Source organism: Plasmodium malariae, assembly GCF_900090045.1.
Source record: "Plasmodium malariae genome assembly, chromosome: 12".
NCBI classification, from domain to species: domain Eukaryota; phylum Apicomplexa; class Aconoidasida; order Haemosporida; family Plasmodiidae; genus Plasmodium; species Plasmodium malariae.
In genome coordinates this window covers 845818-863325 of record NC_041786.1, presented here as the reverse complement: position 1 = coordinate 863325, position 17508 = coordinate 845818, and the positions used below count along the sequence as shown (strand labels likewise).

At 27.8% G+C, this 17508-nt stretch overlaps 4 protein-coding genes across 4 annotated transcripts; all 4 read left to right on the top strand.

Moving 5' to 3' along the window:
• Positions 1-51: 51 nt before the first annotated feature.
• PmUG01_12027700 (CDK-related protein kinase 6, putative) lies at positions 52-2680 on the top strand (the record flags this gene model as incomplete). The annotated part of the gene is made up of 8 exons (XM_029006481.1): positions 52-112; positions 283-432; positions 575-654; positions 841-1187; positions 1535-1568; positions 1662-1748; positions 1971-2070; positions 2622-2680. 8 exons carry the CDS (start codon positions 52-54, stop codon positions 2678-2680), a joined length of 918 nt encoding a protein of 305 aa, XP_028862965.1.
• A 584-nt stretch (positions 2681-3264) lies between these two features.
• On the top strand, positions 3265-6870 carry DXS (1-deoxy-D-xylulose 5-phosphate synthase, putative; the record flags this gene model as incomplete). Its single annotated transcript, XM_029006480.1, has 1 exon — positions 3265-6870. The coding sequence occupies one exon, from the start codon at positions 3265-3267 to the stop codon at positions 6868-6870; it is 3606 nt and encodes a 1201-aa protein (XP_028862964.1).
• Positions 6871-9733: 2863 nt separating this feature from the next.
• Positions 9734-12916, top strand: PmUG01_12027500 (exoribonuclease, putative; the record flags this gene model as incomplete). The annotated part of the gene is made up of 2 exons (XM_029006479.1): positions 9734-11629; positions 12050-12916. The coding sequence occupies 2 exons, from the start codon at positions 9734-9736 to the stop codon at positions 12914-12916; spliced, it is 2763 nt and encodes a 920-aa protein (XP_028862963.1).
• A 1668-nt stretch (positions 12917-14584) lies between these two features.
• PmUG01_12027400 (conserved Plasmodium protein, unknown function) lies at positions 14585-17118 on the top strand (the record flags this gene model as incomplete). Its single annotated transcript, XM_029006477.1, has 3 exons — positions 14585-16001; positions 16312-16509; positions 16739-17118. 3 exons carry the CDS (start codon positions 14585-14587, stop codon positions 17116-17118), a joined length of 1995 nt encoding a protein of 664 aa, XP_028862962.1.
• Between the last annotated feature and the right edge of the window lie 390 nt (positions 17119-17508).

Below are 17508 nucleotides of genomic sequence, written 5' to 3'. Positions count from 1 at the left end.
GTGACGACTGTTCAGGAACAATTATAAGAAGTAAAACTGCAATTTTTGGCAATGAACACAAGGGACATTTCAAGTTTTAATTTCTTGTGTGTAATAGGAAAAGGAACGTATGGTTAGATTTTTTCAGATGCTGATTTATGCACTAGAACATCTTTTCTGACAGTGCTAACGTATGTTTTGTTCATGCTTATGTACTGCAAGAACAAATATACAATGAATACAAACATACCGTTGTAACTACATACTCATTACGCATATTAACATGTACATGCAAAATTTTAGGAATTGTATATAAGGCGCTGGACAAAAAGGATAACAACTTTGTAGCAATCAAAAAAATAATAAATCTGTGTGATGATAATTATGGCATAAGTAAAAGCATCTTACGGGAACTAACCATACTTCAAAAAATAAAACACAAAAATATAATTGGTATGACATATTGTAGAGAAAAAAAAAATAAAAAAAAAAAAAAGTCAAGAGTGAAATTTATGTAATCGTGATGTATATTATTTATATTTGCCAAATGATTTTTTTTTTTTTTTTCTTACTACTTTTTATTCTTTTTTTAAAGGCTTAAAAAGTATTTTTTACGGGAAAGATATCGAAGAAAAACTGAAGGGCGAAAACTTAGAGAATTCCTGCCTATATCTGGTTAAAAACAAATATGCAAAGGTTGACGTCCCCCACGCCCACCAATTTATGCATATGTGTGCGTATGTGCGTGTGTATGTGCGTTAGATTGGTCATGAGTATGTATGTATGTATGTTCACCCACCGACGCACATGTGCCAGTTCTTCTTAACGTCCTCCTCTTTTTTTTCCCTCTTTTGCATAAAGGTTTTTGAATACTGTAATATTGACTTACTTAATTTTACAAAAAAATACAATTTGAATTTTAAGGAAATTAAGTATATAATATTTGAATTATTATTGGCTATATGTTATTTGCACTCAAACAACTATTTGCATAGGGATATAAAACCTGAGAACATTTTTATCAATTCCAATGGGGAAATAAAATTAGGGGACTTAGGTTTGTCAGTTGAGAAAAGTGACAACATGACCCCTACTGTTGTAACCCTTTGGTATAGATCCCCAGAAATTTTATTACAGTCAAAAAATTATGACCAGAAAGTTGATGTATGGAGTATAGGTTGTCTGTTTGTGGAATTGATATTAGGCAGGTAACTTACATTACGCGCGCGAGCATAGGCTAATATATACATACATGATGCATATACATGTATATGTATGTATATGTACATGTATGTGTGTATGTATGTGCATACGTACGTGTATTTGCTTATGTATGAGAGACATTTACATAGGTACAGCGTGGTGTCCGTTCATGTTCATTTCGTTAAACATATGTATATGCAGGTTCTTGGAACATTTGCGCAAACAAAAAAATAAAAATAAATAAATGAATTAATGCGTAAATATATAAATAAACAAATAAATAAATTAACAAATACAAAAAATAAATAAGTAAAACAAACAAACAAATTTAACGCTTTTATTTCCTATAAAGGCCGCTATTTCCTGGGAAGAACGACCAATCTCAAGTAAATTCGAAGAGCATATACATATTTGCATAATATTTTAACAGGCTTGTTCATTTTTCAAATAATAATGTGTGTTCATGCAAAAATTTTTAGCTTGAATTAATTTATTTAACTCTTGGAGATAAAAATAAGTTAACAACTGAGGATGCGGAGAGACACAATATGTTTCCTTATTTTGAGGTGCACTTAAAAGATAAGCAAAAATATGAATATATATATATATATATATATATATATATACATATACACACGTGTGTACACAAATATACACACATGCGTACGTACATACGTATCCACGTTTGAGGAAGGAATGAAGGACAAGTGCACTGTGCATTTACTGTGTTATATACTACCTACTATTCTCACTTTCATCAAAAACTTTTCCGTTCTTCTCTCACCCAGACGAATATATTAAAAAGCGCAATACCTGAACAAGCAACTGCTGATTTAATTTCAAAAATGCTTATATATGACCCCCGCTACCGAATATCATCAAAAGAAGGTTTGTATTTTAGAGTTTTAAAAAATACATAAGTAAAACTGTACATGTCGCGTAAAAACATGCATAGAAGTATGTGTATGTATATTATATATTCACACATACGTATATATGAATATATTCACAAATTTATGTAAGCATGTTAACGCATTTTATGTACCATTTTATGCATCATTTTATGTACCATTTTATGTATCATTTTATGTACCATTTTATGTATCATTTTATGTACCATTTTATGTATCATTTTATGTACCATTTTATGTATCATTTTATGTACCATTTTATGTATCATTTTATGTACCTTTTTATGCTTCTTATTTTAGTTATTTATACATTTATTTATTTATTTTTATTTTTATTTTTTACAATTTTTCATTATTCGACTAATTTGCTTTATTTTCTTATTCATGCCCATGTGTTAATATATTTTTATTTTTTTTAATTTCGTTGAGCTATTTGCATATTTTGCTTTAATATTACTCTTCTGCTAATAAATTATATGTACATCCTAATCTCATGTTTTTTATTTTCCTTCCTTATTAAATGTGTAGCCCTAAAGCACAACTGCTTCAATGACATTGAAGAAACAAATCTATCTCATGTTCTTTAAAGAAAATTTTACAAAGATAATGAAGGCGAAATTTAGGGGTCAACAAGTACACATATTTGTACGCTCGTTCGAAAAAAAGAAAATAAGAAGAATAAATTAAAATAAATGGTATAAAATAAATAAAGCAAAAATATAGGAGGTAATATTATTTTTTTTTTTTTTTCAAGTATTCGTCGCGTATAGAACTGTGTATTAGAATATATTACTTTTACGTGTTGAACGGTTAAACAAATTATACATAGGTAAATATTTACATATATACACATACATATATATACTTTTTACTGTTTTTTAAAATTCGTATCTTCAGCAATTATGCTCCTTTTATGAGAACCTCGTAAATTTGTTAATGTTGTATATATCAGAATAATTAAGTACATGTATGCATATACGCGTCATACATATTTAAGTTTACATACAGCGCAGTCGGAAAGCTTGAAGAAAAATCTTATTATAAAGGCGATCACGATTACAAACACTTTTTAAATAGAAATGTGAGTTGATTTTTTTTTTTTTTTTTTTTTTTCATTTAATTATATTAATTTTCTTTTTCTTTTTTATTTTCCTTATCATGACATGCCATCATGTTCATATCAGTAACTCTTTACCTGTCCCACATCTTACTAGTTTTAACATGCATTAATTTGAATGGTGCAAGTAGTAAAAATGAGGCAAATAAAAATATAATTTACTTAAAAAAATTAAGTAAGATAACAAGAAAGAAGAGCAGTTTATGTAGTACTTGTCAGAATTCGTTTCCTTCCATTTTTAGTATTGCGAGTTATGATATTCACAGTAGGCAGCAGCCGGTTGAGGTGAACAATGTGAATAGGGCTCACAAAAGGGCATGCAGTAGTAGTAGCAGCAGCAATAACAATAGCAACAGCAATAACAATAACAGTAACAACAGAAACAGTAACAACAGAAACAGTAACGACAGAAACACTAACGACAGAAACACTAACGACAGAAACACTAACGACAGAAACACTAACGACAGAAACAGTAACAACAGAAACAGTAACAACAGAAACAATAATAGTAGTGATTCCCTCAATAGAAAGGGAGAAAGAGGAAGCTCTGTACGTGCAGAGGAAACATTTAATAAAAAGGAAATTACAAAAAATTTAAATGAATCCACTTACGACTGTGATACGGTGGACACGCATTATTGCGAACGTAACTTCATCCCTAAGGAAGTTAATATAAAACGTACAAGTAACTCGAATCTATTATTTATAAATTATTTTAATTTAAAATATTTGAGGAAATGCTTTTTTAAAAAAAAAGACTTCATATTCAGTAAGAATGAAAAGTATTACATCCATAAGAAGCATAGAAGTAATAGTAGTTACTCGAATAGTACTAATGTAGGGAACAACTTATTCATAGATAATCAGAAGGACAGATTAATTACAACTTATAGTAGCAAGAAGAACATAGATGGTAGCTCTGTGAGCTCTGTGTTAGAACATGAAACAAACTCAAATAATAAGAAAATAAATTTGGATGTATATTTCGATATGATCAACAGTTATATAAAAATTGAGGAGTACAAAAATAAGTATAGTAAAGAAATATACAGTGAAATAATAAAACTGTATGTAGAGAGGGATATACCTGAAGATTATGAAAAGCTATTTTTTTCTCAAGATATTATTAAAAAGAGTGTTATATTTGATATAGACAAATATGATGAACCACAATTCGAAAAATTGCTTCAGGAAGAATTTAGGAATAATGGAGTGTTCATAAATAATATAGATAAAAAATATTATAACAAAGAAAATATATTAAGAATGAAAAAAGTATTAAATTATTTACCTTTACTAAAATTAATTAATAATCCTTCTGATTTGAAAAAGTTAAAAAGTAAATATTTACCTTTGCTAGCACATGAACTAAAAATCTTTCTTTATTTCATAGTAAATATAACAGGAGGACATTTCTCGGCAGGCTTAAGTTTACTAGAAATGCAGTTGTTGTTGTTATACCTATTTGATCAACCGTATGATCATGTAATATATGATATAGGCCATCAGGCCTATGTACATAAAATTTTAACAGGGAGAAAACTATTATTTTTTTCATTAAGAAAGAAAAAAGGTATTTGTGGTTTTCTAAGCATTTTTGAAAGCACTTATGACAAGTTTGGTGCTGGTCATAGTTCCACTTCGTTAAGCGCAATTCAGGGTTTGTATGAGGCCGACTGGCAAGTAAATGGTAAAGAAGAGAGGGGAGATGTACAGGTTGGAAAGAAGTTAAGCGCGGATGTGGGCAGCAGTGTAAGTAGCAGTCTAGGCAGCATTTCAGATGAAGAAATGAAAACCTGTGGGGCAGAAAATGCGAATGACCTGAACAATTTAATAAAAAACTTGAGCCCAGGGAGAAACAATTCGGAGGATTTTATGAACAGAATGCACATTGCAATAATTGGTGATGGAGGGTTAACAGGCGGTATGGCACTAGAAGCTTTAAATTACATTTCATTTTTAAATTCGAAAGTTTTAATAATTTACAATGACAATGGTCAGGTTTCTCTACCTACAAATGCATTAAGTATATCAGGAAACAGACCGATAGGTTCCTTGTCTGATCATTTACATAGTTTTATTTCTAATAAATATTCAAATAAAGATAATATAGCTAGGTTAGAAAGCGGAAACAATATATTTGAAAATTTGAACTATGATTATATTGGAGTGATAGATGGAAATAATACAGAAGAATTACTCAAAGTCTTGATGGATATAAAAAAAAATAAAATTAAAAAAGCTACGGTATTACATATCCGTACAAACAAATCAAATGAGTTCATTAATTCGAGGAGTCCAATAAATATAATGCATTCAATAAAGATTAACGAAATTTTCCCTTTTGATTTGAATCTGTTAAATGATCCAGCTTCTAACAATATGCATAGTTCGTATACTTCAGTCCCCTCAAAGCTAGAAGGAAAAAAAATTGATAAAAATAAAAACTCTAAGGAAGAAGAAAAATGTACATATAGTGCCGAAAACTGCATGCAAATGGAAAAGGGGGAAAGTAAAGATAAAAATAGAAACGAATTTTCAAATGACATAATAAATTATGAAGAAATGTTTTCTAAAGAAACTTTTACGGATATATATACAGAAGAAATGTTAAAATATTTAAAAAAAAATGAAAAAAAGATAATCTTTATATCCCCTGCTATGTTAGGTGGCTCAGGATTAGTTAAAATTAGTAAGAATTATGCGAATAATGTGTATGATGTAGGAATAGCTGAACAACATGCAGTTACATTTGCAGCTTCCATGGCAATGAATAGAAACTTGAGTGTTCATTTATCCATTTACTCAACATTTTTACAAAGAGCTTATGATCAAATTATACATGATTTGAATCTACAAAAAATACCTATAACTGTTATTATAGGTAGAAGTGGTTTAATAGGTGAAGATGGGGCAACACACCAAGGTATTTATGATTTAACTTTCCTTGGATCATTAAGTAATGCCATTATTATATCACCTAGTAATAGTATAGACTTAAAAAAGGCTTTAAAACTTAGCTACTTGAATAGAGAGGATTCTCTATACATCCGTTTACCCAGAATAAATTCGTTAAGTAACAATTACATGAAGAAATATTTCCACATAGACGTTGAAAAAGAGGAAGCATCGCTTGACAGTCTCAACGTTAGGAGTGCTTTTTTTGGAAAATCTAGAATTATTAAATTAAGCACAGAGGATAATGATAAAAATGGCAGTACAAGAAGAACTGAGGAAAAGAAAAAAAAGAAAATTAGTATTTTTAATATGGGTAGTATGTTATTCAATGTTGTTAATGCAGTTAAAGAGATAGAACAAGATAAATATTTCTTTGAAAATTTTTCCTTTTCAATTATTGATATGATCTTTTTGAATCCTTTAGATAAAGATATTATAGATTACCTAGTAAAACATAATAAACACCATTGTCTTATTACATATGAAGACAATACCATAGGTGGGTTTTCAACACATTTTAATAATTACATAATACAAAAGAATTATATTTCTACTTATAATATGGCAGTTCATAATATTTATATACCGAATACTCCAATAGAACATGCAACTTACAAAGAACAGCAGATAGATGCCGGAATGGACAGGAGGAATCTCGCTCTTAGAATAAAGGACTACTTGAAAAGCAATATATTGTAAAAAAGTAGAATAATACAAAATGGGATGGTTTAAAGTAGATTGATGCAAAGCAGAGGAACATAAAACGGGGTGAAAACAAAGTAATATAAATCAAAATAAACGCCCCCCCCCTAAGCATTTTACATTTTTAAAAGTATATTATATATTGATCATTTATGCTGTGCATTATTGTGTCTATATATGTACATATACCAACTCGCGTACATACGGATTTACATTACGCATATACATCTGTTCTATGTTACTCTACCTTATTCTTGTCATTTTTAAAGTATCCTATTTTTGTTTATTTATTTGACTCTTTATATTTAATAAATTTTTTTTAGACCTTTTTTTTTTTTTTTTTTTTTTTTTTTTTTTAAATTATTGTACCATTAAAGCTGTTTAAAAAAAGTGCAATAAAATATTGCTTTCCGATTTGGAATGTATAAATTCCACCATAAATGCTCGTATGTAAATCGGTTACAAATATGAGCTTATTGTAGGTGAGTCCATTTTGATCACTTTCCCCCACGCCCTGATCAAGTACGAGGAATATATAAACGTATGCCCAAATATATACATCCATATATAATACAGGTAAGCACAAATATATACATCCATATATAATACAGGTAAGCACAAATATATACATCCATATATAATACAGGTAAGCACAAATATATACATCCATATATACCATAAGCACATATAAATTTATACCCATATGACACTGCCCCTTATACATACCACTTAAAATATGGGCAACTCAAAAAATCAAATTGTGGTCACCGGCTCTTGGCATATATTAACTGAGGGAATGTAACACAAGTAAAAATATTCGTCCAAAAAGGAACTACGCAATTAATATTGTGCAGTAAAACTACAGTTAGTGTTCTTGAGCCATATTTCGCCTTATACGTAAATTTACATTTTTATGTAAACTGGCAAGTTATGCATTTCACTCAGGGAAAAGAATAATTAATGTTTTATATATATATATATATAAACGAAGTGACGAAATGTTAACGTAATTATAAAAAATGGCAAATAAAAAAATAAAATAATAATATTAAAACATGGTAACGTTCATAAAGAAAATCAAGGCATTCAAAGGGGAGCTTCCCATTAATACTCTCTTTGATCAAAAATAAATACGATATTTTAAAACAGTATATATTATATATATATATATATATATTGCTTATTTTTATACATTAGTTCGTAGTTTCCCATTAACTTGGTATCATATCAAATGTTTCGGTTTTGATCCTTTTAGCTCTTTGTGTTAAGTGATCAGCGAAAAAATTCCACTACATATATTCATTATTACATAAGAATATAATATAACTGTTCATTTTTGCTTTATAAACAATATGACTTAATATATGCATATATATATATATATATATATGTAATATAATTCACGATGAACCATTTGAGCATTTGCTTTTTTACAAAATTTATTTCGTGCTAAACATATTTAAGCTAAACATATATAGGTACAACATATATACGCACAACATATGTACGCATAACATGTTTACGCATAGCATACTTAAGTAGATTGTATTTTCGATGTATGCATTTGTGCAAAATATTTTCCTTTATTTAAGATTTGCAAAAATGTTTAATTATATTATAATAAATAAAATACATTCATTTTTATGTATACTCATTTAAACATGTCATCTTTTACAAGTTTTTTTTTTTTTTTTTTGAAAAATCTGTTATATACAATTTTGCCCCTTTTTGCCGGAGAATGGCGTCAAGCTTTTGCTTATATAGCGCCACAACAAAAAAATACTGTCCGCTAAATTTATTACCTTCATAAATGCATACATCCATACGTACATACATCCATACGTACATACATCCATACATACATACATACATACATCCATACGTACATACATCCATACGTACATACATCCATACGTACATACATCCATACGTACATACATCCATACGTACATACATCCATACGTACATATATACTTAAGTAAATACATATATTCTTACTTACATATATTCGTACTTACATATATTCATACGTACATATATTCGTATTTACATATATTCGTACTTACATATATTCGTACTTACATATATTCGTACTTACATATATTCGTACTTACATATATTCATACTTACATATATTCAAATATACATATATTCATACATACATAATTCATAGATATATTCCCATACATACATAGGTTCGTGTGCTGCTTTTTCGCAGCGCAAAATAGCCACCAATCGCCTAAACGAATCATGCAACAATTTTGGCTTCTTTTTTTTTTTTTTTTTATAAAATTCTTTAACATAACACGTAAAATAGTATATGAACATGTAATTATATACATTTTCGTACAATATATATTTGAATGTTTTCTTAATTTAAATTGTGGAAAATATTAAAAAAAATTAAGTAGAAATAAAAATTCATTCAAAGATAAATGCATTATTCTACATTTTTTTGAATATGAAAAATAATTTTTTATTATATATATTAAATTTTTTAAAGTTGCAAGATTTAAAATTTTTGCGGAACAGCTTTTTCATTTTGGAGGCTGTGCTCACGCAAAGAGAAAGAAGTACAGGTAAACGTGTAAGCCAGTACATGTGTAAATGAGTACATAAGTGAGTACGTAAATACGTAAGTGTTAAAGCGCTTAAGTGCGAAAGCCAGTATTAAACGTGTAATACCGCATAAATGCGGAATGTCGCTTAAACGCGTAACACTGAATAAACGCGAAGACATGCATATGTATACACATTACTTACATAGAGCGGTATTTATTAAGTATATAACAGCTACAGCTCCTGTACGCCCGAGTACGAGGAAGACCCATCATCTTTACCTGATAACACGTTCATTCCGATGAAGAATAAAAGGAGGAAAAATAAAAAGAATTCATTAAACCAATTTGGGAATAATGATAAGTCAAGGGTTGTAAAGAGAAAGAAATTGAATGAAAAAACACAAAATAAAGAGAACTCGAGTAAGAAATTGGAAGTATCATTTTACAGTTACAAAAATTTATACTTAAAAGATATTCATAATTTTATAGTTAATTTAAGAATAAAAAAAAGTATTTTTAAAAATGAATTATTTGTAATAAAAAATAACGAAAATTTGAATAATTTAATTATATGTCTTGTCCCGAATTTATCAAATTGGTATATTAAAGACATAACAACAAATAATGTATTCAAAAAATTACAGAAAAATAATAATTTCAGAAAAGTTCATAAAGAGAAATGTGTAAAGAATAATTGCAGTAATTTAATTTTAAAAACATTAAGTGTATCTGTATCTAGTAATAAAAAAAAAAATAAATGTAATGCACATTTTAATATAGAGAATTATCTATTAACTAAAGAACAGCTATTATTAAATAAATATCCAAATAATAATTCCCATGATTATATAAATTTTGATAATATTAAGTATGTTAAAAGGGACAAGCATAACATAAGTGATATTAAAGAGTATTTGTCTGTAACCATGAATTCTACATACATTATGAATGATCCATATTTGCATGTTCAAAAGCACGAAAAAATGGAAGGAAATTTCTTGGAAACGGAAAAGGAGAATAAACAGTTTGGGAATAAACAGGTAGAAAATGTGCACTCAGAAAATATAAACGCAGAGACCATACTTGCAGAGTATGTTGAAGCAAAAAATGAACCCTTAGAAAAGGATAAAAAAGAAGAATTCCTCACTGATGAACAAATTGATCAAGAGCAAAAAAATACATTTACAATCGAACACATAAATATGTATGCTGATGCGTTACAAAAACTTTTAAAAGCATCGACAAATTGGAAAAAAATACATACAACGAATAAGAAGCCACTTGTAAAAACAGAACTTGTACATGTACCGATTCAAATTAATGAAGAAAATGAGAAAAAGGAAAATAATGAACTAAATGGAAATTCAAATTTGTTTACCCTAAGTCCTGTATTATATCATAAATGGAGCAAAATCGGAAATGAAAAAGAGTACGATGATGGTGTTGACCTGTGTAATCATTTGAAAGTTGGTCAAATGGACACAAGCACTCTGTTAAATGGTAGCTTAGGTTTGCTTGGGACACATGAAAAAAGTCGAAACAGTGTTAAAAGCGAAATGGGAAAGGAGAGTAGTATCAACAACGAAATCGGAAAAGGGAGTGATGTCAACAACGACGTGGGAGAAGAGAAGTGTCTGAGCAGCGAAATGTGTAAAGAAAGCAGCGTGAGTAGCGAACACAATGGAGGTGAAGAGAAGGAGGAAGAGATCCCCTTTGGTGATTTCGATTTAAACAATATTTTTAGTATAGACTGTGAAATGTGCGAAACGACAAACCACCAAAGAGAATTAACAAAAATTACCGTCGTCGATGCTTATATGAATATTGTATATGATTCTTATGTTGTACCTGATAATAAAATTACGAATTATTTAACACTGTACTCAGGTATAAATGAAAGTACCTTAGAAAATGTAAATACCAAATTAAAAGATGTGCAAGAATATTTAAAAAAAATTCTAAATAATAAATCTATTCTAATTGGACATTCCCTTGAAAATGATTTACATGCACTAAAAATAAAACATGATTATGTAATTGACACTTCAGTAATATATTCGGGTTCTAATTATTATTTTATAAAACCCTCCTTATTCAATCTTTCAAAAAAGCATTTAAATATTACTATGAAAAGAGACAATGGTCATAACTCCATTGATGACGCCAAAATAAGTATGTTCCTGGCCATAAAGAAGGTAATAATTCGTAGCCCCCCTATGTAGTGACGCCTTCGTTTGTCCATTCGATTCGACATTTTCCTGTGTATTTATTCGTATATATGTTTATTCGCATATATGTTTATTCGTATATATGTTTATTCGTATATATGTTTATTCGTATATATGTTTATTCGTATATATGTTTATTCGCATATATGTTTATTCGTATATATTGTTTATTCGTATATATGTTTATTCGTATATATGTTTATTCGTATATATGTTTATTCGCATATATGTTTATTCGTATATATGTTTATTCGCATATATGTTTATTCGTATATATGTGTATTTGCACGTATTGTTAATCGCTATTTATTTATATACTGCTTATTTATTTTTCTACCTATTTATCCATTTGGGCGCCCCCCTTTTTGCACTATTGCTGCTTTTCAGATTAGCGAGTTTGGCGCAAACGAGTTCAGCAGCTTTTACCACCCCCTTCCCCTTTTTCTTAACAGAGATAATTATTCGAACATAGCCAATAACATAATTCAAGAAGAGGATATATGTTTTAAGTATGAGAAAAACTTATGTATATATGATTCAAAGAATAAATATATTGAAGAGAAAGTGCCAAAGATTTTTTTGAAAAATTGTTTCCACTGTGTGTGTGAAAATGATGATGAATGTGCAGAAAATTTAATTATGAATTTAAAAAATAAAAATAAAATAAAAAATTATATTTTAATATTTAGGGATTATGAAAATTTATGTAATGAAAAAATGTACAACTGTTTTAAGAATGCTAATAATGAGAATTTTAAAATTGAAAATAATGAAAAAATGTTTGAATTTCCAAGTAGAGTTGAAGCAAATGAAATATTAAATAAGCTTAGCTCAAATATTGAAAAAATTTATAATAATATGGGGAAAAATGACGCTTTAATACTTTTATCATTTAATGACAACTATTTAGCTGAAGAAAAAATTAAAGAAACATTATGTACAGCAAAAGATATATTTTATTCTGCAAAAGATATTAATGAAAAATTAAATAATGTTGATCAAAAAATAAAATCTTTAGAAGAATTTATAAACAGAAAAAAAAAAGACAATGTTTGGACAAAAATTCATTTTTTTGAATTCCAGCATTTATTATATACATATGATAAATGTATTTTAAATTATTTGAATGAAAATAGGACCAATGAAAAAAATATGTTCATTATTAACTCACTTAGAACGTTAAGAAATACCTTATGTGTCAACGACAAAAAAAGGAACTTCAATGGCTGGTTTTCCATTCTCCTCAAAAGTTAAGCATGTATATGTGTGCCTGCGCGGTACTCAACTCTCCTGTGTCGTCTTTGTGCAGCATAGCATATTATCGTGTAGTGGTACGCCGAATATCAACACGGTGCGTATTCATTTTATACATATTTGCTACACAGTCGTTTGTTTAATATATCCTTGTCTCATTGTATTTGTTTCATAAGTATATGCTACTTAAATATTTGCCTTTTACGTATCTACACACTTACCATTTTTGACAGTCTTTTTACACGTATCAACTGAACATGTGTAAAGAAAAAAAAAAAGTAAAACAAAAAAAAAAAAAATAGCAAATAAGATGTATAATCATTTTCAGTTAAACATAATGGAGATCAAAAAAAAAAAAAAAAAGAAAAAGAAAAAAGAAAAAGAAAAAAGAAAAAAAAAAAGAAAAAGAAAAAGAAAAAGAAAAAGAAAAAGAAAAAGAAAAAGAAAAAGAAAAAGAAAAAGAAAAAGAAAAAGAAAAAGAAAAAGAAAAAGAAAAAGAAAAAGAAAAAGAAAAAGAAAAAGAAAAAGAAAAAGAAAAAAGAAAAGTTAATTACAGATTTCTTTTCTTTCAAATTAGCTTTATAATAGCTTTATAATAGCTTTAAAATAGCTTTAAAATAGCTTTAAAATAGATTTAAATGTTAGTTAAAATATATTTAAATAAAATTTAAATGATGGTGCAATTTTTTTTTTTTTTTTTTTTTTTGCATATTTTATTTTTTTCTGTAATGTAATAAGTCATTCTGTTCTTCGGAATAAATAATGTGTTATCATAAGCATACCCGCAACGGGAAAAAAAAAAATAATAATAAAACAAAGCAGTACAAAGCAGTGAAGCGCAGCAAAAGAAAGATGATCATTTATCGTTTTCTCAAATTAATTTTCACAAAAGAGTATTATTTTTCTTATTTTTATAACAAAAATCAGTTGGCATTCATATCACGAATAGCTCAATTTTATTCTCAAGCAAAACGCAGACAATGTGTTACAAATTGTGTCATGGATCTGGAAAAAGAAAAATTTATGGAAATGTACGAGAAATTCGTTGTACGCGAATAAGTAAGCAATCAATTGTGTTTACTTGTATGTACATATATACAAATATGTGTATATATACTAATTCATATGTACATAAATGTGAATGTCGTTTATTATTTTTCCCCCTTCTTCAAGATCGTTTGAATTGATAATTCACCTAGTTAGCTATTAAGTATTCCCTCTATGTTATTACCTTGTACACTTATACATATGTCGGTTTGCGCAGGTATATATGTAGGCACATACATACGAACAAATGAAATAGGGGAAAAGGAGAAGGTAAAATATAATTAAAAAACGAAACAAAAGAAAACGAAACAAAAGAAAACGAAACAAAAGAAAACAATGCATAATAAAATAAAACAAAGCATAATAAAATAAAACAAAGCATAATAAAATAAAACAAAGTATAACAAAATAAATCAAAGTATAACAAAATAAATCAAAGTATAACAAAATAAATCAAAGTATAACAAAATAAAACAAAGTATAACAAAATAAATCAAAGTATAACAAAATAAATCAAGGTATAACAAAATAAATCAAAGTATAACAAAATAAATCAGAGCATAATAAAATAAATCAAATCACGATAAAACTAAACATTACGAAACAAATGGAAAAGAAAGGATGCAGGCAGACGACTGCAGCGACAGGTACGCGAGTTACCTGTGCACCAAAATAATAAAATTCTTTAACTTAAAGAATGATGAACTGGATGTAAATTACATAAAATCTGTTTTAAACTGTAAATCATATAGTTTGTACAGCTCAATACACTTAATAAATGAATCATTTTTTGAAAATAATAAGAATATTAAATACTCACGTAGCAGGGTAGAGAAATTTACACAAGAACTAGTTGATTCAAGAACAAAATTTTTTGCCAGCGTTGATGAAAACCAGTCAAATGATACCATAACTGATAAACAGAGTTTCAATAATTTTATTGGTAAAACCATATGTGATTATTTTGAAAATGTGTTTGAAGGAAAGAATGACATTACGGAAAGTAAAAAAGTGAGTGTAAACAAAAATGTAAATGTGGATATAAGTAAAAACGCAAATACAAACAAAAATGTAAATGTGGATATAAATACATACAAGAACAATACCAGCAAAAAAGAGGTACGCTGTGTTGTACAACATAAAGATAAAGCTAAATCCGCCGAAGCGGAATTAAAAGAAAGTACTTGTGTAAAAAGTAAAAAAAAAGAAAATCATAGTGAAGAGGAACAAATACAAAAGAAGAAGGATGTTTTAAAAAAAAATAGTAATGAGGAAAATTGCAATAAATTAGTAAAGGTAGGCATCACATGCGAAGCATCAGGAGAAGACAAAATTGTGGAAACCAATAGTACATCGGTTGAAAATGTACGGACTAATGAATTAATAGGGGGTTTAAAAAATAAAAGAGTTGATGAAGAATTTAAAGGAAATACAAAAAATGACGCAAACAAAATAGGCAATTTTGAATTTATAAAAAATGTAGAATTAAACACATTAAAAAGTTGTAGTAACAGTAATGATAATAATAATAATAATAATAATAATAATAATACTGGTAATAATAATGGTAAGAGTAATAGTAATCATAATAGTAATAATAGTGGTAATAATAATGGTAGGGGAAAAAAAAGAGAGGACGATTATTTTTACATTTTTAAAATAAAGGAAAACAGTTATTCGTTAAGGACAGTCATAGATTTCATACAGGAAGAAAATACAAAGTCGGACGAAGGTGTTAACCAAAAGAATAACAAAAAAGAAAAAAAAAAGAGCAAGACCATATGTACATGCAATGGACAAAATCACAAAATTTATGCCAACTGTTTAATATGTGGAAAAATTTATTGCACGAAAATAAAATATAAAATATGTATTTTTTGTGAAAACCAATTATATGAATCGTCCGTAATAAATAATATATTCATACCTACTGAATGTGTAGATAGTTCACCTAAAAAAACTCTGATGGCAATAAAAAATGCAGACGCTTTCTTCCATAAATTTTATTTTGATTCAGGAAATAGCTATTTGAAGGAAGGTAACTCCTTTAGTCCATTCTGCACTATTGTTGAAAATCTGCATTTAAAAAAAAAAAAATATATTACAAGCATTTGGAAGTATGTGCATAAGTACACACGAAATGAGCAATGATCAGATGCATACCTACATATGTGTGCATATATGAATATGTGTTCTACATATATATGTATGTGCCGTTTACCATGTGCTTATATAAATGCACATGTTATGCATCTTACTACACAAACGCGCATTTCTAATGTCGTGTGCATGCTTGCAACTGTGAGCATATACACCTATTTGCATGCTTTCTTTACTTTTCTTTGTAGCCTTTAACCTACGAGATAAAATGCTAAGTAACTCTCATAATGAAGAGCAAACGAAAATAATTGATGATAGTATTGATTGGTTTGAGGACGATATTAAAAACGAATTTAATAATTATGAAATACATTTTTCTTGTTATGACGACGAAGTAAAAAATGAAATTATAGACAAATATACTGAAATATTCGGGAAGAGATTCAGTAATATAAATCAATACACGATATTATTCTCGTATTACATACATGCCACGTTCATCCATAATTCCACGTGTATATGAGTATCCCTCTACTTAACAATATGCTTAGATTTAGTCATTAGCTTCGAATATTTTTTATGTGCTTCATGTGAGCTTTTCCTGAGTAATGCATTTACAGTTGTACCCATTTGTTTCATATATATATATAATTTTTCTTTTTCCTTTTAACTTAGGTGATATCAACATCGACATCGATTTTGTAAATATGAAAATAAAGGAAAATAAGGACTACTTAAATATTAAAGAATTTAATGAATATTTAAATGAAAAAGAAAAAGAGTATAGAAGCAAAGTTGAGTGTAAAAAAGTGCTTGCTATTAATAGGAATAACGTTAGCAATTATTTGTCAAAGAAACAAAGGGAAAATTGCACTTACATAAACGATTTAAGGATATTATTTCTTAAGGAAAATATAATTACAGGTGATATGCCTTTAAATAAGGATAACGGGAAGGGGGGAAACAAAAATGAAAGAAGAAAAGACGACAAAAAAGGAAAAAAATACAAATATAACGTATTAAGTGTTAGTGAAGAAGACGAAGATGCCATATAGTGTGTTATTTTTATTTTTTTTTATTTATATTTTTTTTTTTATTTTTTTTTTTTTTTTTTTTTTTTTTTTTTTTTTTTTTTTTTTTTTTTTTTTTTGATTCTCCTTATACGTTATCTTGTTCTCATTTTCGTTCATATTTCCACTCCCTCTTCCTTTATCCTTTTTTCATTATTTTTTAACGAATTGGGATTGACTTTTTTTTTTACAAATTAAAAACCATAATATAGCATTAAAGAATAGCTTATTTAAAGACCCTTGAACAAACTTGTTTGTGTTCATATAACTTGAAAATACGGAACGGTTCATTTTTTCGAAATTGTCTTATTATTTCATTTTTTTTTTTTTTTTTAACAGCATGAATACACCTAAGAGGGGCAGCAAATACTGAAT